Source organism: Haliaeetus leucocephalus, unplaced genomic scaffold (assembly GCF_000737465.1).
Source record: "Haliaeetus leucocephalus isolate CR32 unplaced genomic scaffold, Haliaeetus_leucocephalus-4.0 Scaffold206, whole genome shotgun sequence".
Classification (NCBI taxonomy): domain Eukaryota; kingdom Metazoa; phylum Chordata; class Aves; order Accipitriformes; family Accipitridae; genus Haliaeetus; species Haliaeetus leucocephalus.
Window position 1 is genome coordinate 6,607,501 of NW_010972642.1, and position 24,847 is coordinate 6,632,347.

Here is a 24,847-nt window from a genome sequence, read left to right on the forward strand (position 1 = left end):
TATTGAAAGAGAAGCTGCATTACTCTAAATAAACCATTCTGGGCTTAGCTGGGATTTGTGTTTGTTTGGTTTGCACCATGCAAGACTCAAACGGGAAATATGGCACCTCTCCCACTGTACCATCCGCCAGACTGCATGGCAGGAAATACGAGTCCTTCACTTGTCGGTATCTCCCCCGCATGCCTTCCCAGCAAGACACGGATCCCACACCTTGGATACAACGGCTCACAAGAGAAGCTCCCGCTCCCCTAGCCTGACCGTCCCTTCCTCGGCTCTGCCGTCCCATCGGAGGGCTCTGGAGGCAGAGGAAGAGTTCGTGTGCTCGGCTGTGCGCCTCGATAAAGTGCACATCGAGACGAGACGGTGGATGGTGCTGCCGAGCAGCTTTGGGGTTGAAGGCTACGGTGTCTTCAGCTGGCGTCGGTTCCACATGCCCCGCTTTGAGTGAAACCAGTGGAAAAAGTTTCTCAGAGAGAGACGCTCCACTTCCAGCCCAGCCTGCAAGATCCTGGCAGAAAAGAGAAGGGTAGACTTAGGGAAAACTTGATCACAAAGATACTGGGGGGCTCAGCCCCAGGAAATCTTTTAAGTTGTGCTGTTGTCAAGAGACTGCAATCAAATTGAAGAGTCCAGAATAGCTCAGAGGTATCTCATATCCATAAGCAGGCATCTAATGACACTTGCTGAGTGTTTACGCACCCTAGAACAGGACTAGTCAGGGGTGGCCTGCACATGCCAGGCTCGGAGGAAAGACAGCTGGCAACATGGGATTCCTCAGAATTGTAGTCTTTTCTGCAGTCATCTGACAGAAAAGACAGGACAGGCCTCAAAACCTAGAACTACAAACCCAGAGGCCTAGGATTTGTACAGCAGAGACCCCTCATCACAAAATTCTCAGAAATTGTAACTGTATCTTGTGATCTTTAAATGTGCCTCTGACAGCTGCTCTTCTGGGCAATTGCTATACATAGTACGGGAAGTCTGAAGGACCCAAACTGGTCCAACTGTGCACTGCATTGCTTGAAGAGGACAAAGTCTTCATGATCTCCAGTACCTGATCTGCCCTTGGCCAACCAGCAGTGTGGCTGGAAGGCACCAGGAAACAGCTCCTCTATTCTTTTACCAGGGGCTGTAGTAGTGTATTTTGGGTCTACTTATCTACTAGGTTTGGGGTCAGGACATGCTCAAAGACTCTCCCTCATTGACCAAGCTTATGGTGGCATTAGTCACCTCAGTCTCCTCAGATCCCCACTCCCCTGGTCATTGGTCCTCCGGGATCTAATGGGTCTCCCCTCCTGAGCGCATGGGTGATGACAATGGATGCCTACCTGTCCAGGAGTTCCCAGTCCTCTCCTCCCCAGCGGTCCCGAAACTCTTTTGTGTTCATGCCTCCGATCTTGTCCAGGTCAGACTTGTATATGCCCAAGAGGCCAAACCCATTCACCTCCCAGTAACCTGAGGACAACACAAGAGGCACAGGTATGTTGGCACTTTGAACCACTGATGACTCCAGCAGGGCTGCTGAAGTGAGACTTAAGCTACTTTTAGCACAATGTTGACACCAGAGAGTCAACTCAGCACCAACGCAGAGCCAACCATATTAAAGCTTTAGGAAGTGAGGAAGGCTTGCAGACAGACAGCATGGGCTGTCCTATGAACTTCTTAGCAGAGCCTCTCACATCTCCTGTCTGGCAGCATAGTACCTAATGTACCTGGACTGTCCCAGCTTCAAAGGGTTGTCCCTGTGCCTGGACGACTCAGGATGGCCACCTCTGTCTAAAGGAAATCCTACGCTCAGATGATATGTGCCACTTTCCTCCCCTTGACTTGGGTTGGTTTCCCTCACCCCTGGGCTACAAGCTCTCCTCAGGACAGGCTGTGCCCCCTAAGAAAAGAGAGAAATGGGCAAAAAGAAGTAAAGGAGGCATTTTCCAAGGTCCTCAAATCCATAGACAGCCCTAGGAGACGACCAGGAGAAATGTCATATAAAGGGCTCTGCTGGCTCTTTGATCCCAGATTTCAGGTATCTGACACTGTTAAACCCCATCCTATGTCTAATGCACTCTCACCTAGTGGCCCTGGAAGTACCTTAAGCTCCAGACCTCGACAGCACCAGAGGAACAAACCTAGAGGTGACAGGCACCCTCATCCTTTCCCCACTCCCCAAGGTCTGAGCCAAAGAGGCTCCACTCCTTACCATCAGGCCACTGTGGGGACATGCCGCAGTGCAGCCTCATGACCATGGGTGCAAAGGCCATCTTGCCTTCCACGCAGTGCTTCCGGATTGAATCAATAACTCCAGCTGGGAAGTGGATGTGGAGGTCACACAGGAAAATGATGCTGTGTGGGTCCTGGAACCAACCACACCGGTTGAGAAAAAAAAATAGGTTGACTTTAAGTAAGTCTTTCTTGAGGGGCAGGAAGACAGAGATATGGGAGTGAATTAGAGAGCCATTCATTGCTACATCAGAAACTGAGGTCCTAGAGGCTGGCAAAATGGCCATTGTGTGGCTGTTCAATGGTGGGTGTGAAATACTATGACTACGACCTGGCAGAGCCATATCACAAAGCTGCTACTGCTGGTTTCCCTCCTGTCTGATAGTCCTAGTAGGTGGACCGAGAACTGAATGGACCAGAGGCTCCTCGGAATAAAGGGTGAGACTCTTACTCTGGAGGGACAGGAAACACATTTACATTTGATCTGTCTGCTAGGCTATTCCCTTCCCTAAAAACCAGTGCGTTCAGTATGAAAGTCGGAGGTAGCACCAGACACATACTAGAAACATCCCTGTCCACCCAAAGGGCCCCCAGGCTTACCGTCACGAGGTCTATCCCCGCCTGCAGCCCAGCAGAACGCTCGAAATTCCCTGTCAGCTTCAAGTACTGATAGCTGGGGGTCAGACAGGAAAGAGAACTTCAGCGCGCGCATGCTGATGAGCACAGAAAGCACCACTAGCAGCGGTGCACTGCAGGCATCGTGCTGTGGAGCTGCCCTCGCCCCTGCACACCCTCTCAAGGAGGAGAAAAGCCTTTGCTGTGTGAGTGCACAAGCTCAGTGATGCTCCAGGTCCCAGCGTGCCCTGAGGGTCTTCCCCCTTGTGCAGCAAGGATAGGGCAATCCCTAGCACAAGTCTTTTCAGCTCTAGTCCAGCTCTATCCTAGGACTAGACCTGTTACTGGGATCCCCTGGCATGTAAAGGAAATGACCAGCCAAGGCTGGTTCAGATCAGAGTAGAGTAAGCCAGACAGTTATTCCAGCAAGCAGAGTCCCCAAAGGTCTCCAAGCTCTCTGTCCCATTTCTCACAGCTTTCTTTTCTTCTCTGTCCTCCCCTTGCCATCACTGCAAGACTTGCTTTCTCTACTCTCTTGCGAACTTGAACAAAAGCCAGGAGAAAAGAGATTGTCCTGGTTTTGGCTGGGATAGAGTTAACTTTCTTCCTAGTAGCTGGTATAGTGCTGTGTTTTGGGTTCAGTACGAGAAGAATGTTGATAACACACTGATGTTTTCAGTTGTTGCCAAGTAATGTTTAGACTAAGTCAAGGACTTTTCAGCTTCTCATGCCCAGCCAGCAAGAAGGCTGGAGGGGCACAAGAAGTTGGGAGGGGACACAGCCAGGGCAGCTGACCCAAACTGGCCAAAGGAGTATTCCATACCAGGTGACATCAAGTCTAGTATATAAACTGGGGGGGAGTGGGGCTGAGAGGGATCGCCGCTCGGGAACTAACTGGGCGTCGGTCAGCGGGTGGTGAGCATTTGCATTGTGCATCACTTGTTTTGTATATTCCAATCCTTTTATTGTTATTATTGTCATTATTATCATTATTAGTTTCTTCCTTTCTGTTCTATTAAAGTGTTCTTATCTCAACCCACAAGTTTTACTTTTTTTCCGATTCTCTCCCCCTGGGTGGGGGGCAGTGAGTGAGCGGCTGCGTGGTGCTTAGTTGCTGCCTGGGGTTAAACCACAGCTGAGATGCATCTGGATGGATGACTACAATAGGTACTGCCTTACAGTTTTGTAACACTATTATATGCAGTATGTGTGTACGTACATTATAACAACAATAAATCCATGTGTATGTGCAAGGTCTGGATGGATGTTATCTTTGGGTTTCCAGCCGCAGAAGGCTGTGACTAGTCAATACACTGAGATTGACAGATGCGCTGTGTTTGCAGGCATATGCATGCAAGCAGTTTTTTGTGACCTCTCACCTATGCAAAGTAGACCTTTTCAGAGCCTTCTCTACATCCATGTCATCACTGCTGTAGTCTGTGATGATGATGTTGAAGTATGGATCCTTAGTGACTCGGAACAGCTCTTCCATGTCGGAGATGAACTGCAGCACCCAACGTGCCTGGTTTTTCACTGATTGTATTGCAAGAGGGAGACAATCAAAGCAAAACTGATTTCAAAGATGGTGTGGCTTCTCAACAGGCAAGGCTTCTTGCCTCCCCTCAAACCCCACTAACCTTGCAGGGATGCTGAAATAGGCCCAGGCTGAAAACCTGGACCAAAGAGCCCAGGAATCAGTGTGGGTTCTTCCCCAGCGTGTGACAGAGGTTTTCTCTGAGCTTACTTTGACTTTGGGCCCAGCCATATTTCTGAGGGGGTTTAACTTGGAGAGAACAGAAATTGGAAGTGACCCAAGTAAGACAGCTGAGGCTGGCCCAGACCCACTGTTCAGGACTGCGCTCGTGGGAACTGCCCACCGTGCCATCCCTGGATGTCCCGGGGAGGCAGGTCCCCCTTACCTGGCACCACGAAGTGAACCACGGCACGGTGGTTCCAGGAAAAGCCCTGGGGCCAGCACAGCTCTGGTTCGTTCACCACAGCCATCAGGTGCCGCCGGCGACCCCACGCCAGGTTCCTCATCTTCCTCTCCTCCTCCTCATCGCCGCCAACACCCTGCCAGCCCTGCGCAAAGACGTACTCGGAGAAGCGGACGAGCCGCTCTCCCTGCTCCAGCAGCTCCAGCTCCAGCAGGTAGCGGCCGCCCCGTATGCGGTCCTGGCGTTTCTCTATGTTCACAATACGCTGCAGCTGGAACCGTCTGCAGGAGATACAGCTGGGGTGGGCATGTTCCCCGTACACCAGCCCCACTCCCACCTCCAGCCTGTTAAGCTCTGCTAGGCTCTTTCCTCCTCGCTAGCACAACCCTTTTTGTCCCCAGCTTCTCCTTGCTTCGCTGCACTGTTTCCGAAGTCCCTTGGGAAGGTTTAGCACCTGTTTCCTAAATCCACAAGCATGTGGGCTTAGATCTGGGATTCCAGCCAAAAGAAAATAGTTGGCAAGGGAAACGAAATAAAGGTGACACAGAAAATAACAAATATGTCTGAATGATTGTAGGGCTGGTAATAGTGAGTGTATTCAACACCTCCTACAACTATCTTGGCACAAGGAGCATGTTTGGGCTAGTGAAATTGGCTGATGACAGCTTATCAGCCAATAACATGGAGTAGGACTGAGCAATCATACAGTAAAAACTGGGGTGAGCTGTATGTTCAGAATGGCCAAAACAGGATGAAATGCCAGGTCATGGCCTTTCAGATCATAACAAGAGTTTCTGCTGTAAAATGGATGCTCATCAGTTAAAAATGCTGAGAAAAGCTTGTGTGTACTGATCAGTTACACCATGACTGTGACTGATGTGACCCTGAAAAAACAAATGTGATCTTAAGATGTAGCATTGGAGCTACTTCCAGCAGGGATTGGGAACTAACAACACCCATTCTATAAAACGTCCAGCATACTGGTCACTTATGTACAGGAAAATTAACCCAAACTGAAACCCACATGGTGAAAGACAGATAGGAAAATTATGGAAATAGAGGCCAACTCAACAGAAGGGTCAGGAGTTGGATTGTTTAGCTTACAGAGGCTCAGAGGAGGTATGTCTGTTTGCCAGAAAGGCAATCAAGATGGTAAGTCTTGAGAAGAAAAAGAACCATATCAAAACAATGTGAAAACAGAGTGTCAGCAAAAGCTGATCTCCAGTGGGTCATCAAAGAAGCGAGTTGCTGAAACGTCTTCCCAAATCAGTACTAGGATCTAGAAATCTAGCTAGTTTTAAGATGGAGGTGCACATATTCAGATAACAGTGTAGGGTACTTGGTTGTCTCTGAGGTCAGTGTACTGATCCACATTATCTGTTAGGTCCCTTCTGGTCCTATGTCCTAAGTGATTCACAAGCTGAGATGTGGCAGGTGTCAAACCACAACCACAAGGAGTTCCAGTCCTACTTCATATCAGCAGGATTTCTTAATCTTCAGCTGGTAAAATGCTCATATGTCTTCTCAATACCTACACTGCACAAGGGGGAAGCCAGCAAAAAGCCAGTGATGCTAGCTGGATGGAAACCTCCAATCTTTCACGTTTACTGCCACCAGCGCTTGGAGGGCCTTATTCAGCCCCCAGACACGGTCTGGTGTCCAACAATTCCCATCTCTCAGCCAAAAGAGGTATTTAAGGCCCAGTTTTTTACACGGATTCCTTGCCTGAAGTCTTATTTCCCACACCTAGTTTATTCTCTGATTCCCACTAGCTCCTCACACGACAGGTATTCCCAGTGCAGCACGGTACACCAGCTCCGGGACACTACCCCTTGGTTTTTACACTGTGCCTTACCCTTTACTCCTCTGGTTGAGCTTCTTCAGGAAGACACGTGTGACTTCCAGGGCCTCCCTTTCTCTTAGCAGTAAGTTTCCTGATGTGTTGCATTTCAGGTCAATCCAGTCTGTGCGCAGCATATGGAAGTCCAGGTTGCTCATGCTGAAGGTCTGCTCCCAGTTCACAGCCTGGTCAAACACTGGTACGTAATCGAAATCCTCCTCATCTTCCTCCTCTGGCTCCCCATCTGCCTCTTCCTCTTCCTCTTCTGCTGCCGCAGGTCCAGACTTGCCCTTCACAGGAGATGCCACCTGCGCCTCTCCCTTGCCCATGTCCCCACCATTGGCCGCCTTCTGCTCAGCAATGTAGGACTCCACTTGGTTCAGCCACTGTGGCAGCCCAGGCTGGTGGCTGGGGCTGGCAGCGCTCACAGTGTGTCCACCGGCTTTGCCAGAGACTGGGCCTCCTTTCCTGGCTGGCACGGTGCCTCCTGGCCGCAGCCCTTCCTTAGCAGTGTTGAGGCCTCCTCGAGGTCTCATCCCTTCGGGAATTGTGACCCCTGAGTCCCTAGGGCCACCGAGAGGCTGCTGCCTTTGAGACACAGTCCTAGAAGGAGGGTTCACCTTTTTGACAGGTGCTCTCACCTGGACAGCCCTGGCATGCTGCGGAGGGCTCCTGGAGTTGTCTTTGACGCCAGCTTTTAAACGGGGTCTCTTCATTATTGGGTTCCTCTCTAGGCCAGCCTGGCTGAGGCTTTGGTTGGCAAAGGCCAGCGTGGCTGATTTGACACCAGACCTCTTCATCCTTCTCCTCTGTAGTCCCTCTCCTATGTCACCACCCATCACTGAGAGAAGCCGACGATGCTCCTGGAGGGAATAGTCCTTATGAACGTTATCGCTGCCCACCACGCTGCTGGGAGCGTTGCCTGCCAGCTCTGCCCTCCCCACGCCAGGGCGCTTGGGGTGACTGGTACTCTCCGTGTCCTGCTCCGCATACTGCAGATCATCCAGGTTCCCCTCCTGGGAGCCTGCAGGAGTAATTGCAGTTACACCTCTGGCATCATTCCGCTGACTTCCCTGTTGTGACCCAGGCACCCGCCCTGCTGGGGACAGCTACTTCTTGCCTCATCTCAGCAGTCTTTCCTGCTCAGAGCGACAGGGATGCTCTCATACATGGGAGCTGTGCTCTTGCTGGTACCAACCTCCTCAGCACCTATTAGCCAGCATTGCCAAATGCCAGGCTGTGGACATGTCTGGCTTTGCCTTTAGCTGTCAGTCTGGCCACAGCTTTGTAAGGCAGGTGTGGGCGTAGGTTGCCATGCTGCACACCTTTGGCTCTGTCGCTTCTGCCCACACTTTTGCTGGAATTGCACCTCAGCTAAGCTGCGGGCCTGAGAGGTAGCTGTCACATTGTCCACTACAGCCCACTGTCTGGTGACCTCCCAACCTGCCCTTAAGAGAAGTGGCAGCAAAAATCTCCTCCCAGCCACAGCAATCTGGGAGGGAAGGGCTGTGAATTCCTTGGTACAGAAAGTCAACAGCTTCTTTCAGCTGGTGCTGGAAGATCACACACAAAAGTGACATATAAAAGCATCCTCTGGGCTTTGACATCAGGGCCCCTACCTGGCTGCTCTGTCTTTTCTCCAGAGTCCAGGCTCTTCTCTGGCCGATCCATTTTCATGTACTTGTAGAATCCAAATCTGCAGAAGGATGGGCAAAACACAAGTTCGATGAAAGTTACTTTGTCATCTCCAAATAAATTATGGCCACTGCTTCAGAGGTGATGGTCCATTACTCTGATTACATCTACCCAGCATCTCTAGATTGTCCTTGCCCAGCAAGTCATAGACTATCATCATCCCTCTCTTTCAAATCTTTGGGCAATCAGATCTTACTCTGCACTGTCAAAGACGTCAGCTTTCCTTGCTTATCATCCCAGTCTCTCAGACATTTTCTCATAAGCGCAGGAGGAAATCCCAATATAAGTACCCTGAAACACTGCTTTACCCTCCCTTAAACTGCTCCTTAAAGCTCACTTATGATGTAGTGCTCATAAATGCAAGTCATCATTCTGCAAAAGTGGCTCAGGCAGGTAATTGCAATGACCTCCCTCTCTGTTCTCTCATACCACCACTGTCTGTATGCTGTCCTCATATGTCTGTGCTTCAAGCTTTTGGGAGGGATTTCCAGGACTGTTTCCCTCCATGTGTGCTTGATGCCAAGCAAAATGGGCCCACAGTTCCTAAATCCTGTCACAATACAAATGAATTGTGAAAGCAATAAACCTGGGTGGCACCTTCCAGCCCATGGCAGCCACCTTCTCCACCTTTCACTATGAACCGCAGTCCCAGGAGTTCCCTCCCAAACCTACAATACGCTCTGTCGTTCCAGCCCTCAAAACAGTCCTGTAGGGAGGAAGAAGATCCTGTGCACAGGGAGGCCACCATCAGTTATCTCACCGGAAAAGTGACTCTCCTTATCCTGCAAAAAAAGTCATCTTGAACGGAGGGGAGTCCTCACACAAGGTGTCTGCCTGTGGTGCAAGGGAGCGTGCAAGTGCCGGTTCTCTTGCAGGGCCACTGCTGGGAGCCAGACCCTAGTGACGATGAATGACATGCATTTACTCCCCCAGAGAGATGTCTGGTGGTGAGCATGGTTTGGCTTTCACAGCGATCGCCATCAGGAGGCTCCAGCTGCTGGCAGGTAAAGTTTGCTGGAAGTGCACTCCCTGATGTAGTGGAACAAACATACTCTGACCCAGCTTCCAGGTTAATAGAGCAAGAAAAGCAGTGGCAGTTTCCCCCTGAGACCTAAACATATTTTCACTTAAAGGGAGCATAGGTTATCAAAAGAAACTATAAATGCTTTCATGTTTTGCAGGACTTAGGGGATCTTTAAGAATTAAGAGAGTCCTACAGAAGTGAATATGAAATTCCACCCCAATTCCAGCCTTCAAACCATGTCCTCCCTCCCTGCTAGTAAATCTGCATTTGGGGCATCCTACCTTTCCAAGTAATACGGGTTTTCCTGATAGAAGCATTTGTTGTCTTTCTCCATGTGGCTCAGGCGGCTGTAATCATTTGGGTAAACAAAGGATAAATGAACCTGGGAAGAAGGGAGGAAAATAAAGTAAAACCCTCATAAATCCAGATACCACTCACAAGGTGACCCAGACACAGTTGCAGGGTGACTGGCACTTTTGAGAGGAAGCAGGGGTTGCTCACTAACTATTTGCCTCTCCAAGGCACCCAGCAGCAGGCTGTGAGAATGGAAAACAGAAGAAAGTGTGCTGGGATGTGTGCACAGGTGGGCCTTTTTCTCTCTCTCTTGGCATCTGTCTGTCTATCTCTGTAACTGTCCTATAGCAGAGTGAGAATTAGCTGGGAGAGAGGTGGGCAAGTCCTCCTGAAGAGACACAGGGGATCACAGGAGCCCAGAAAGTGTGTGTGGGGACCACCATGCAAGGCTGAGGGAGCTGGAGCCACCCAGGATGCGAGTCCCCCAGGGAGTGTAGGCTTCCACTGACATCCAGGGAGGCAAACTGTGCTGGTGACCCATCCCCAGCAGACCTCAGAGTCTGCTCTGCTATGCAGGGGATTAATCCCTGCTATGCTGCATGCCCCACAAACGTGAGCTACCCCTCAAGACCAGTTTTAAGCTTGTCAGGGCTTTAGTAGTCCACACAGACTACAGTTCACCTCATGGAGAATAAAATCCTTGGCCCTTTTGAGGCTTTGTGCGAAGGCAAGCTCAGCTCTTTGGTTTGAGGTCCGAGGGGCTCTGGAAGACACACACACTTGTACCCCAGTGAGACCTATGAGCAGTGAGTAGCACCCATCTCCCTTTTCTTGGTGTTGCCCTTTGGCACGTACTGGGATGCACAGACTTGAACAGCAGATGGTTAAATCTGCCCAGGAGCTTCAGATTGGTGGAGGGACCATGGTTAATGGCATCTCCCTCCTTCCTCCTTGCATTCCCCTAGGCAAGTATCTGCTCAAGGAATAAAACTTACAAACTGGAGTCCCTGGTAGCGCTGCAGAGGAAATCCATTCACCAGGTAGCTGGGCTTGTACAAGCAGTCCGGCAAGGCTCGGCGCACACGAGACTTGCTGAGCAGAGGCACTGAGAAGAAGAAACATGTAAGCAAGTGTTGCTGGAGGAGCTTTGTTTGCAACCGATGCACCAGCTTAGCTATTCTGTGCCTGGTTCCTCTTTATCCATGTGAAATACTAACAGATACATAAAGCAAACTATCTTGCACAGCTTACCTCTTTACATTGCTCTACAGCACTTACACTAAAATATTACACCCAGGGATGTTGTGGAAGCTGGATGCCAAGAAAGAGGAGCTGGGTTTAGTCTGTGCTTTGTCTCCTACAGTGGCTTATATTGTATGCTGCCCCTCTCCTCTGCACTGGGGAGAAAAAAGCGTGGCCTTTGATAACCGTGGTGTAGGAGGACAATCTTTCTCGGCTGTGCTACTGCACGTGCTGTGACAGGCTGCAGCTACCTTCTCAACTGCTTTGCAAGTCTTACCTTTGTAAAGAGTGTCCCGGGGGTCAGGCTTCAACATGTCAGCTGGGTGTGCCTTGCTGCCTGAGCTGTCAGCAGGCCGGCTTGTGTGACTGGCCAATGTCTGTGGGATATGCCCAACCTCATCCATCTTTAAAAGCGTCTCGTCTAGAAACCAGAGAGAGAACGGAAGGGGGAGGAAGGGCTAATTCATCCCTTGGCCCCCAAAATGCCCCTCCCCAGTGTCAGCCCTTTCCAAATGGCATTGCATCCACGGCACTAACACTGTCTCTGGCATAGCAATGCCTAAATGGTGCTGATCAGGAGCTTCACCACAAAGACTCTGTGGGAAGCAAAGGCTTGGACTCAGAAAGCTGGAAATACAGAAGCTTTGGGGTAGGAACATGGCTATCACTGAAAGCAAACAAACACAGTGATGAGTAATGGAGGAAAATGACCTCCTGCCTTTGCCACACCAGCAGTGGTGAGCTAAAGAAGCCCCATGCTGGCAGGAATTACTGGACGCATCTGAATTATTAGCATTAATTTTTTTTTAAAAGGAGATAGAAAAGATGAAAGGGAGGACAAAATTGAGGAGTGGAGCTTCCTCCTGTGCTGGAAAAGGAGCAGGACCCTGGGCTGAGGCCTTCAGTGGCTGAGGGGGATGATGCTCCAGCAGGGGAATGCAGACCCACAGTAAGCCAGGAGCAACGGGAAGCTTAAATTGAAGACTGGGTATTGGTTACATTTTTTCTTGGGTGCCACTGCCAGAGGACTTTGAGTCTCCATGGATCTCACTCTGAGATGAGGGGAACTGAATAAATATCCAGGAGGGAAAGGCAACATGCTGCCAAGGGCACTGGGGTTACTGTTAGCAACTTTTGGGTACTGAACAACATGGGAACCCAGAAGGAATGGGATGACGTGATACAGCCAAAGGCTGATATGGAGGAAGGAAACACTGTATGGGTAGAAGATGCCAGATAAAGATGAGACTGCAGCACTGTGCCCAACCATGAAGGAATATTCTGGGATGTGAGTCTTCCCTTCTACTGGGAATTAATAAGAAGAAAAGAGCAGAAGGAAAAAGGATGGGGACAGAAGACCTAATGGAAAGCCTAGTCCTGGCCAAATGGCAGGTTTCAGAGAATACAGCAACAGGTTGCGATTCAAGACACAGCAAGCAGATGTCTCAATTACATCAGGGAGCCTTCCATGGGCAAAAGTGTTGGCATGGAAGAAAGCCCAGAGATGTTGGAAGGCAACAGTGGTAGATATGGAAAGGGGGAATGCTGGCAGAGGAAAGCGATACTGACAAAGCTAGATAAGGGTAAACAGGACTAAGGAGCTCCTTAACTGATAAAGGCATCACTTGATGTGCTAAGAAGGGTTTAAAAAACAGGAGGGACTGGGCTGATGTACCTGCCGCAATCCAGCAGCAACCTGAAAAGTCTTGAGGCTGATATAGAAGAAAGAAGCATCACCCAATACCGCTAGTGTATCCCATTGTGTCCAGCACCCAGAGTGAAGTCTCCTGGAAGTGCTACAGCTGCCCCTTCTCCCCAGTCATGTCCAACTGCCAGCACACAACCCCAGCTCCCAAGTTACGGGCCTCGTGTTCCCCTTAGCTCTCTGCATCTGCAGGAGGCAACCTCATCCCATGTTACTCTCACATCTGGAACAGTTCTCACCCTTGCAGACTCTCCTCTCTGCCCTCCCTTAGCGCCTCCCTGAAATAATGTTCCAATCCTACTTCCAATTCTCCTATATTTAGGAATGAGTCACACTCTTGTCCAGAGGTCTCTCTCCTGACCTGTCTCCACTTCTTTCTTGTAATGGTCTGTACGCATGGTATTTGCCTGGCTAGACTATGATTCATGGTGAAACATGGCTGATACGTTTTGGAAGAATGGGGAGGTGCTCAGGAAAACCTGTAGTGAAGATACTTACTAGCAAAAAGGGAGAGGTACTGGGAGTCAATGACTTTGAACTTCGCTTCTGGGTCATTCAGTCTCCACTGGAACAGAGAAACACATGAAAATGAAGCGCTTATGGAGTTAAACAAGCCTGAACAAAAGGAACAGGCACAAGATGTTTTTTCACCAGATGGGCTCGCAGCTTCCTCTTTCTCCTTACTAAGACCAAGTTTACCTAGCAGCAAAAGACTGGGAATGAGCCGAGATCCCTCAGGACACATCCAAAGCAGGAAAGGACAAAGAGCTGCAACAGAGACTGGAGAGGGCAGAACTATCCCAAGCAAACAGAGAAAAGGGTCCTGACGTGTTCAGGACTATCCCACATAGAATTAGGTAAGGGCTCTGGAAGGGATTAGATACATCTCATGCAAAGAGGAGCTGGAGCTTGGGAAAAGGGGGAAATCATTACAAACGTCATTCCCGTGCTCTGTGGGGACGCATATACAGCACAACTATTTGCACAGACTCACTGCTACTTCCACATGGTCTGTTCCTCTGTCATCCTGCTTGTGCAGCACCTCAAAATAGTACCTGCCTGCAGCTGACAACCTGTGAAGAACAATGTGTCTGTCACCAAGAGCATTAAGGAACATTTCTTAGCTTGTCAGCAGACAATCAGTGGAGAGCAACCACACCCATGAAACAACCTAATTCTCAGGGTGAGCAGGGTTAGGACTGCCAAGAAAATCCAGATGCTGACAGCGAGATAGGTAGCTTCCCTTGTGCACCTGGAGCGCTCCAGACCCTTCTCAGTTAATTCTGAGTAACTCCCTTTCAGTCTTGCCTGCTGGGTTTTGGCCTCTGGGAAACCCAGCCAGTTCCAAGGCAGGAAGCTCAGGATACAGTTCATATAGAGGAGTCTGGATCTGCTGGTGGCTGCTTCCTCCAGGGAAGAAAAATTCAGTGTTGCATTCCTGCAGTAAATCAGCAAAGCAACTGGCACAGGTGTGGACGTGTCACTTCAGCTCTGGCAACACGCCAGAGTAATCCCTTTCTCTATATTGCTAAATTCTTCAGAACAAGCCTGGGTTCGTTTTCCTTGTCCTTGTGATTTCCTGGCCACGTGCAGAGGTGGCTGGGAGTGACGGGCTCTGCTCACTCACCTCACCACCTTTGACTGCTGGCTGTGAAATTTCCCAAACTCCCCTGGTGCGGTCCACTCCTTCCCTGTCTGTGAAGAGACAGAAAATGCTCCAGTTAAGATGAGTTTCTTCCCTAGTTACTGCACTGTGAGTGATGAAGAGGGAAAATTGAGCTACTCCTCCTGGTAAGTTGTCTGCGAGATCCATAACCTGTGGACAGATTTACGTAAGTCCCTTAATCAGGAACATGGGGCTCCCAACAGCACTGCCAATATGTAACTGGCTTAAGGTGTGTCGTGTCACACCCATCTGGCATCTGTGGTGGTGTTGCTGTAGTTGGGCAGGAAAAGAAACTTGGGCAGTCCAAGGAAGCATGTAAGACAGGAAGGTCTCCATCCCCACAGAAATTTTAAAGCCTTGATGGAAGAAGCCATGCAGCATGCACTGTACCTTGCCTACACTGGCCAGCAGCTGGAGACCAGAGGTCTTTTCATCTGGACTCAGCCAGAACTCAGCATTGTCATCCGCAGCAATGGCAAACTGAAACTCCCCTGTCAAGAGATGGAGGGAGTAAGTAGGGCTCTGTGGTAAGGGCTTGTGCACAGCATGGATTCTGCTCCTCTAAAATGATGTCTTCACCCTTTTTCCTGGTAGGACCATACCTTCCCTTTTCATATTACCACCCCCACCCCTTTGAACCTCTCTGAACTCTCTAACTCTGCTGTGATTGAAAACAAAACTTTACAGATGCAACTGGTTCACTATCCCTCCTGCATTGGCTTCACCTGACATCTAACCTGGGAAGCCAAGAAGTCCATGCAAAGTCTTCCTGTCTCCCCTTTTGTTTCCGGAGGAAATTTTTGTGTGACAAGCTGTGTTTGGATGGACGAATATGCACGTGGAGCCACGAAGGGAGACAGAGGGGCTTCAGTCTCACTGTTCTGGCCGGGGTTACAGGGATGGCAGCTGTGGTCCAGGGGACCATGAGATGTGGGTGAGTGCTAGCAGGCTGCTCCGGGCAGAAGCATGCAGCTGGGCAATACAGATGTCAGCTGCTGTCAGACAGTATTCATGCACACAGGGAGCAGCAGGAACATAAATGATGTCATGTACAGTCCTGTGCATGCAAGGGAGGGAGGAAAAGCTCAGGGATTGCTCATGCCCACGTACACGCCATGGGGCTGTGCATTCACAACAGCATTGGTTTTTATCTAGCACTTCCCATCTGTTTTCTTCTGTGCTTTTCCTTTCCACCCTACAGGGGAGGCAGATCTGTTTCACCCATGCCAAGGCCACGGCCAGTCACGCACACCTAGCTGGGACACCCACTTAAGGGACCTGGCGTTGGGCTTGCTGGGGTGAGGGCACCAGTGTTCAGCACCAGGAGGGGAGGAAGAGGCAGGTGAGAGGAGACACGAGCAGCGGCACAGCAGCCTCAGAGCCCTCACCATCAGTGAAAGGATGCAGGTAGCCAAATATCCGGAGACCATAGTTGGTCCATTTTGGGGACACAGCCAGCTTCTTCAGTGTAGTTCGCGTCTGAAGTGGAAGAAGAAAAAAATAATAAAAATAATTAGATGTCACAGGAATGAGGGGGGCACAAGAACCCTGGTACAGGTGGGCAGAGGGAAGTATGAGGTTTGTTCTGGGAGGAGGATGGGGCATGATGTGTGACAGAGGCAGCAGGATAGAGCAGGGCAGATGAGAGACAAACTGGAGCAAGTGCTGCCGCAGAGGGGAGAGCTGCATAGGGGATGCTGGTGAGATGGTGGGGACAGGACACGGCATTCGCTAGCCACTTGGAGGGAGAGCACCAAATACAGGGCTCCTTCATCCCACATCTGAGGCCTGACAGGCCAGCATGGGTGAAACGAGCCTCCCCTGTGCAGCAGAAGAGCTGCCACTGCTGAAGCCTTGTGAAAGCTTCCTGCTCCCTCAGCAGGAGGACAGAAGAGGTGAGGGAGAAGGAGAGGGACAGGATGTGAAGGGAGCAGGGGCGATCCAGCTGGGAAGCAGAGCTTGGAAGCATGGGACAGAGGGTGTCGCGGTCTTACTCACGTGGGGAAAGAAGGGGAAGTGGAGGTTTTTCCTGAGCTGCTCAGTGGAGCTGCCGCACCAGTCCTCGAACACGTGCAGATTGGCCTGGCCCTGGAACTGGGAGGCAGAAGGAGGGCACCATGAATTGCTGCATCCCTCCCCTGTGTCCCTCCCCTGTTCTGCCAAACTCAGCCACAGTCCCTGGCACTGGAGTGCTTGTGAGAGTAAAGGAAGATGCTGCTGCTGCAACAGGCTGGTCTGCAGGAGACATGGGTCCAGACCCCTGTTTCTCATCCACTGAGGGCTTGGGGTTGGTGCAGGTGACAATCTAAATGGCACCAGGGAACCGCGATAATGCCCAAGACATCTCAGTTAAGTGGCTGGGGTTCACTCCATATTGCTCCAATAAGGAGGTGTTTAACCAGAGGGCTGTGCTCTGAGGCCACGGTGTGGGACACGCTGCAGGGTGGCAATGGCCCCCCATGATCCAGAAAAGAGAGTGTAGGGTCTTATGTCCTCCAAGAAGGTGTGTTGGACTCACTCACCATTTCAGGGCTAGTTTCCTGACCCAAGGAAGAGGGGACACCCTAGGGAGGGGAGACAGTAGATCCCCTTCTCAAAGCACGTCTGCGAGGTAAAGCTCATGGAGGACGGTGGGGACAGGGAGACAGAGGCTCAGCTGGGTGGGGAGCAGCAGCACAGGTGGGTCAGTGGGCAGCATGGCCTCTGTGTGCCTGCAGAGACACAGAAACGCTGGGGGGGGAGCAGGGGTCCCCTCCCGGACAGCGTAGGAGGTATGCAGTGGGTACCGGTGGCTGTCCCTGCTACCCAGCCAGCCCCACTGGGAGAGGCTGTCAGTGCCCAGCGGAAACCTGGAGCACAGGTTTGCTGGGAAAAGCTTGCTGGCTGCTGTGGAATTTCAGCGATATGCTCCTCAAGGGACAGACTTTCTTTTTGTCAGAGCCATTTAGAAAGGAGGAGCTGGCTGTCCCCCAGCAAAGTCCAAGCTCTCTGCCTGCAACCAGTGGAGCTGGATGCTGAAACCCTCCTCGCAAGACTGGCATCCAACAGCAGAGAATAAATAAGCTGGAGACGGTAGACGCTACCTTAGATGGGGAAACACTGAAGAAAGGAATAGGTTGCCTTGGGACTGGGGAGGTTTTGCCACGGCTGTCTTGCCTATATAAGGGCTGTGCAAGCAGGGCTGGGGAAACTGCCTGAACAGCACCCAAATGTCTACAGATGGCAGCAGATTCTTAGTTTTCGCTGGGGAGTCTCTAGTGGGGCTGAAGCAGCATGGTGGAGGAGGGCCCAACCCCTCCATGCACTCCTGGCAGAGAAACCACTTCACAGTTATTTTTCCCAGGATAGCGGGTTGGAGTTTCGTTTTGTAAGAAACCGTAGCTTGAAGGAAGGACACAGAGCAGACTTGGCCTGGCACCAGCTTATGCAGTAATGCTCCTTGCAAGCTGTGGGCTTTAGACATGCACGTGGAAACCGTCTCTGTGTGCCAGGCAAAACACATTCACAACCACTGCTGTTCTTGAGTGGTCTCTCATCAGCCCTCTCTCACTGGTGTCTGCACTGCCAGGGCTTGACTGATGTCAGCAAGCCCATGTCATCCCCCACTACTATCTCATCTTCTTTCCTCCTCTGCTGACATCCTTCTTCAGCCTGAATTCTGCCCATCAGGCAACAGGAAAAGCAGCGAGACAAAGTAGATGTAATTCCCCAGAGTGATGCCGCACAAAATCAGAGAGGAACTACACAGAGGGCTTGGGGCGATGGATGCAGCCAAGAAAAACCTGGGACTCTGCAGGAGCTTGTGATACAAATAAATCACTGCAAGCGTGACAAACAGTGAACTGGAACATAATTGCTGGGCAGTCCCATGCCCCTTGGCCAAATCCAGGTTCACACCCAAGGGTCTTACACTACTTTTCTCAGCCAAATCAAATAATGACAATTGCTGTTTCTTGTTGAATGTGAAGTGAGGTGAACAGGCTGGGCTCCCACAGTGAGTGACTGCCAGAAACTGAGTCTTATGGCAATCTGCTGCTATTCACAAGTGATGCTGGTTTTTCTTCTTAGAGAATTGTCAGCACACTGCAGATAGCAGGCTCATATCTCTATCAAATGTAGCACAACACTCCCACACTGCGGAGAGGCTGGCGCTGCAGTCCCCTCCTGGCAAAGACAGACCCAGGGGATGCTCCTGAGGCTCAGAACTACAATGGAGCTGGGCTGGCTTTGGCATGGGGTAGCCCAAATGTCAAAACAGATCTTTATGAGGTAAGTCCAAAAGAGGGGCTAGACTTGCTAAAATGTTTGCAGAGGAAACTTGGACCAGTCCCATTCTAATACAATACTTTACTGCAGAGTTTGGCAGTATTAGGGAGAGGGTAGCCTAATAAAAAATAAGGCAGACACCACTGTACTAGGTGCTCCACCAATGCTGTAAGAGATGGTCCTTGAGATTTCTAGCCCGACACCCCTGTCTCCAAAGTCTTTACAAAGCCACCTGAGAGGAGATTCTGGCAGGAGCTAATGAGATTGCTTTGCTTCCCTGCACTCACAGCTATTAGAAATAATTAACTGGTAGATAATAAGCATTTCTTGCATGCAGTTTCAGAGTTTTTTCTAAAGCAACAGATTTTCTCCTGAGCTACAGCAGCCTAACTTACTCTCTGCTTCCTCTGGAAGGGAAAAGAAGAACATTATTGACAGATAAGTGCTGGCTGCTCAAAGGACTGCTCTGGGACTGAAAACTGAGCTAGGCTTTAATTTTAGGCCCCCACAAGTCATCAGCGCAGCAGCTGTTTTGAAACCCTATCACCTCTGGCCCTCCAACTCAACTCATGGCTGTCCATTGCAGGCAGCTGAGAAATTCCTGCATTTGCTATTTGGGTCTCCTCTATAACATGCAGTAAAAATCTCCTGCTTGGGGCTTTTGCAGATTGCAGCAATAGAAAAATGGCACCATCATTCCCAATTCACGCACACAGCTCCTGAGAAATATCGATGGACTTTCTAAAACATGGCTACTGAGTTTGACTTCCCAGCTTGGAACTACCTTGCCCTGGTTTTCAAAGGGCTGGAAATTTAGGACCTGGTAAGCAACAAGTTCCCCTTCTCCCCTTAAAAACATCTGCTTTGAAAATTTTGGATAGACTGCTTTGGCCAGAACCAGGAATAGAAGCCAAAGGTCTGGGCTTTCAACGGGAGCTGGTATTACGTGGTCTGTGCTTTCCCATTTAGAGGGCTCCGCTTGCCCCTTGGCTTCCTCCCCGTCCCAACGCCACCTCCCAGTTGCTTATCTCCACCCTGCTGAAATAGTAGCATTGCAAGAACTCAGCTGGGATCCAAAATGGGCACAGGTCGTGCACCAAGGGCACCATCAGCACAGCACGAGTATGCCCAGGAGCACGCATGCAAGAGCGGTTCTTCCCAAGGAGGTGTGGGCAGGCTGATACCCTCCTGAGCACAATGCCACAGGCAAAAAGTGACAGCGCTGCCCGAGGGAAGGGAGAGATGAACCTTAACAAGTGCAGGAAGGTGAGAGCTTGGACAGGCCCTTGCTTTGGTCAGCCTCCGCGGCTCCAAGCCCCAGCACCGACCCTTCCCACTGAGTGTGCCGAATTAACACCCGCCTGCAGCCCTGGCTTTGTATTAAGAGACTTTGGTATTTCTGCTTCCTTCTAGAGAGGAATTTTAGATTATCAGCCCCTCCTAGGAAAACAGACCATAAAGGAGGATCAGGAGCACAGACCTCTCTTCCTAGCCCAAACCCTATCATGTCAAAAGCATGCAGGGGGGTGGCACCACACACCCAGCGGCTCCTGGTGAGCAAGGAGCCCCAGGAAGAAAGGCAAAGCAGTAGCAGAGGCTGGACCAAGCAGCAAAGCTGGGAGGATTGCAGCAGCGGAGACACAACCTCCCACACTGTAACTGGAGCAGGATGGAGAAGAGAGGTCTTTCCTAATTTAATCCCGGGCGGCTTTGGCATCATGGAGGCAAATCAGCTGCATGCAGCCCAGGGAGTGCACAGTGCCGGGGATGATAAACGGGGCACAGAGAGGGCCTGAGCCAGGGAAGAAAGGCGACATTGTGCTGCCAACTGGAAACTCCTGAGTCTGTAAGACTCTTCTGTCTTCGCAGAGCGGCCGCGGCCCCTCCTCCTGCCTGGCCCCGCTCCCCTGACTGGGTGACATTCAGCAGCCAGCAGCTGGGCTTCGCTGCAAGCTCTGCCGGGCCGGGCACTTGCAGGAATCCATCAAGACAAGTTAGCAACAAAGCCTCACTGTTCCACTGAGCCCTGACACCTGACGGGCACGAGCGGGTGAGGAAGGGACACGGGCAAGGACAGAGCGAGCAGCAATAGCTTTGTCTTTTAGTCCTCTAAGGAAAGGATGCTTCCTCTTAGGGCAGGTTTGGTAGCAGGAGGATGCCCTGGCACAACGCTCTGGTTTTGTGCTGCACCTATGCACCTATACAGGTGCTGCCTGCAAGGGGCTGTGCTCCTGGGTGTCCCTCGCACCTCCTTCCAGCGAGAAGGAAGTCCTGAGGCTGCACAGATATGAAGCAGGGGGAACGTTTTAAATGCCCCCCAGCGCTGCCCAGATCTTTCTCCTCTCAGAGCTGAACAGAGGCTTTTGCAGAGGTAAATGAGAACGATCAGGCTAACCAGGCGCATTTCTGAAAATCCTCCCCCGACACCTACAGCAGTGCCAAATGGTGACACAGTCCCACAGCGCAGGTTCACCCTGGCAATAGCCAAACACCTTTCTGAATTAATTAATTTCTGAAGCAAAACGACACACATCTCTCCAGCCTGAGGAGGCAGTGGGTGATGCTGGGAGCTGGAATAATTTGCTCTGGTGCCTGGAAGGGACAGTGAGGGTCAGGAACATGTGCACAAGCACCTTGAGGAACTCAGGAGTGAGGCTGAACCCTGCTTTCCCCCATACACAGGGTATAACTTCATTAGGGATTTTCTATGCGCACACTTTCCCACCACATTATCCAAGGCTGAAGACTTAAACCACTGATTTCATCTCCTGAAACCGAAAGAGGAAAATTGAAACCTGTCCTTTTTTGGCCATGCTGGCTGCCAGCTCACCCTACAACCCTGTTAATTATTTATGTTTGTCAGGAATATACCTCTCTATTCAAAGCCCAGCTCCCTGACCTGTGGGAGGCAACCTGCTGCCCCTTGCCCCAGGAATCAGGCTGCAATTAAGTTCTTAGAGATGCTGCGGGGAGGGCACAATGGGATCATAGATGCTGGGTAATTAATTTGGGCAGAATTACAGAAAAACTTAATCCCCAGGCTAGGAGAAATTTCAGCTGGTGGTTAAGAGGACAGCAAGCAGCTCTATACAGAGCGGTGCCTGTGGATCCCTCTCCATCTCCTGCAGCTGGTACTGGTGAACCGCTGGCCTCTGTTTGCAGTCAGGGTGGTTCTCCTGACCCTCTGGGTACAGACAGTGCCACAGCAAGGGCAGGAAATTTTGCCTTATAGAGACAAAGAGAAAACTAGTGAAGGAGGCAGGTGCTTCATAGGAGCAGCGTTAGGGAGCAGGGCTGATGGGGGAGAATGGCAGGGCGTGTGAGTGGGGCAAGGCCACCCCAACCAGCTCCCCAGTCTGGTATCTGTACACCCTGGGACTCAAACTCTTCTCATGGCGCATCTGCCACACCCCCCCTGACGCAGAGCATGGCCACCGGCTTGGACACCCACAAACTCCCAATGCAGCCAGTCTGAGACAACAGCCCTACTACCTGGCAGAGCTCTTCTCCCCAACAGGGAGCAGTGCAGGACAAGGCAGAGGCACGCAGCACCTTTCCAGGCCTGGGGCTATCCCGTACAGTGCACCTCAAGTCCTGCCCTCGGCCAGAACACTTCTCCGCTCGCTCCCCCCTTGGCAGCACCACAGTGGGGCGGCAGGTTTGCAGGCTGGTGGGTTCCCTGCCCAGCGCCGTGGCACACAAGGATGTGAAGTCGCCCCACCAGCAAAGCAGAGGGCTTTGCAGATCAGCCCTGTGCTAAACACATACCTTCACGCAAGCCACAGCGGGTACCCACCGGTTGCATTTCTAACCCAGTAAAGGCTCATTGCACACCACAGCCGGCAGGTTTCAAGACTAACATGCTTTTGAGAAATCACCACAGAAGGGATCAGAGACATCAGGCAAAGCCTCAGAGAAGCAGCAGGGATGCCATGCAGAGCCTGTACTGCCCAGTGCCGTGGGAGAAGGGAGCACTAAATGCTCCATGTCATCCCTGTGCGCAGCAGCAGCCCTGACCCTGACGTTCCGCTGGCTCTTTGCCAGCGGCTGCTCATCTGGGAGGCAGCCCTGCCTGCGTGCTGCCTGCAAGGCCCTGCGGCCGGAGGAAGCCCCCAGGCTCCAGCTGGGACCGGCACTCACCAGAGCTGATGCAGCAGAACAGATCAATGGTCTGGTCTGGTTCTGGGCACTGGAGGGTGACTGGTGCTGGCTGCTTCCAGGAAAGCTTCAGCCCATGCTGCAGGGACCTAAACCACTCAGTGCAATGGCTGGAGGGAGGTACTTTCCCTCTGCTGGCCAGAGATCATCTGGGACAGCAGCCTGCTCCCTCCCCAGGGGAGTCACAGAGGTCCTCCTAATTTGTGCAGGTCTCTAATCACCTTGAGGAATTTAGTGAGCTGACTCCATTAGCTAAATGCCCTCTGGCTGGTGTCCCTCTCTTATCAGCAGGCTGCATTGCTCCCTCATCTGAAGAGGAATGGTGAGATAGGGAACAGGGGAGGAAAGAATAAACGAGGCATGAAGGAAACAAAGGGAATGTTTACCCCAGTCTTCAGGGGTCACTAGAGAAGGCCTCTGTTCATCAGAATTGTCACTGAAGTAGAGAAATCTCTACATATAACACATGGGGGGTGAACAGCAAGCAAATGCCAGAAGAAGAGCAGAGTGTGATACTTCTGCATGCCACAGTCTTTGTATTTGCTTGTTGAATGCTTGGCCCTACGCACTCCCAGCCCTGAATAAACTTCACCTTTCAGGAAGGTAGAGGGCTGCGTGCTTTCAGGGAATTGTGGGTCGGTGCTTGGTGCCTTGATGGCTGGTAGAGACACCAAATTATCAGGAATCTGGACGCTCCTGTCTTTCCAGATGATTACTCAGGTCTGTAAGTGTCATTAAGCCAGGAGGGGGTGATAGGGAATGGACTTCTAGTGAAGCAAATTAATTTCCAGGCAGAGGTCCCTGCCTTCCTTTCTCGCTGCACAGGTCTGCAGCTACAGATCCCTTACACAAAATGATGGAGAAAGGCACCCACCTCTGGCATCCATGGGACAGGCTTGTCCACAGCTGCATAATTTGATTTATTCCTCCCACCTCTTTGCAGCTCTTGGTTCTGAAATACAAGTAGAGGAAAGTCAAAATAACCTGATAAATGACCTAGCACTGACACCTACACAAGAGGGCTCAAACCTGGTCACAAGAACATGTGAGAAAAAAGCAAGCTCCCAAGCTCCCTTTCCAAAGGACAGGCCAGCTATCATGGCCATAGTGGGCTGAAAATGCTCCTTGGCTTTTTTGACAGCAAATTTCCATGGTGGGCTACTGAGGGGAAAAGATACCAACACTTTATAATTGTTTGCTAGCACAGAGTTAAAACTTAGGTCATTCTCCTTTTTTTTTTGTTTCTTTTTCCCCATCCTTATTTCAAAAAGGTCCAAACAATAGTTCTTCCAACACTTCCATCAGGCAACAGTACTGAGATGTGCTTCACTAGAGAGCTACAAACTCTCTCCTGACCTTTCATTTCTGTTTCCATCTCGCTTAGTGCTACCTTCCTGTGCCACATACCGAGCCATCTTCAGCCCACCGCTGTGGCTTAGTACATCTAAGATAACTTAATTTACTACAGTGCAGTCATTGTACATTCACATTGCCATGAGTCAGCTCAGATTTTGCCCTGCGGCATGCTCTCTTTCCTGCGTGAAAAGAGAGCTGTCTCTTGGGGTCAGCATCAGAAAGGAAGGTCTGCCCTTCTAAACATTCAGAAGACATCCCAAGCCTCCTCACCTGGTGTCCCAGCTTCTGCAGAGAGTAAAACTGAACGCTTGGGTCCCCACCTGGGACATTTGTGTCTGCCAGAGCCTTAGCCAGCTCCCTCCAGCTTTCGTATCCTGCACAGAGGAAACAGAAGGAGATGTCAGAGTACAGGCTAAAAAAAGAAGCCGCAGCAGTTACCAGAATAAACTGGTCCTTCACAAGGCCGAGAGACCTCTAACATGCTGGAACAGTCCAGCAGAGACCAGGAGTTGTTTACGTTACTCAGAGTTGGCAGACTGACACGGAGAGAGAAATTGCCTTTGTCTTCACTAAAAGCTCTTCCCTCCTTATTAAATTGTTTTATTAAAGATTCATCATAGTTCTAAAATACATGTCAGACATTTCATTAATCACCACAGGACTGGGAACCTCTCTGTAGATCCCTCAGATAATCCCATTGGTCAAACTAAAGAACATCAATTTTTTTTAACTAGCAATCCCAAAGAAAAATAGGACAATAACCAGATTAGTAATTAGTTTAACCATCAAGAGAATATTTTTCTGAATATGCACCTATTTGCACAATAAAACC

At 50.7% G+C, this 24,847-nt stretch overlaps 1 protein-coding gene across 1 annotated transcript; it reads right to left on the reverse strand.

Annotated features, from left to right (window-relative positions):
• Positions 1-321: 321 nt before the first annotated feature.
• On the reverse strand, positions 322-24,496 carry B4GALNT3 (beta-1,4-N-acetyl-galactosaminyl transferase 3). Its single transcript, XM_010566341.1, has 20 exons — positions 24,454-24,496; positions 24,286-24,389; positions 23,534-23,611; positions 16,234-16,329; positions 15,624-15,714; positions 14,626-14,726; positions 14,197-14,264; positions 13,564-13,642; positions 13,068-13,134; positions 11,142-11,285; positions 10,618-10,727; positions 9,610-9,710; positions 8,229-8,305; positions 6,625-7,633; positions 4,752-5,050; positions 4,212-4,365; positions 2,818-2,890; positions 2,198-2,351; positions 1,329-1,455; positions 322-508 (listed from the first exon to the last, which is right to left on the reverse strand). Exons 1-20 carry the CDS (start codon positions 24,494-24,496, stop codon positions 400-402), a joined length of 3,084 nt encoding a protein of 1,027 aa, XP_010564643.1. The 3' UTR covers positions 322-399.
• Between the last annotated feature and the right edge of the window lie 351 nt (positions 24,497-24,847).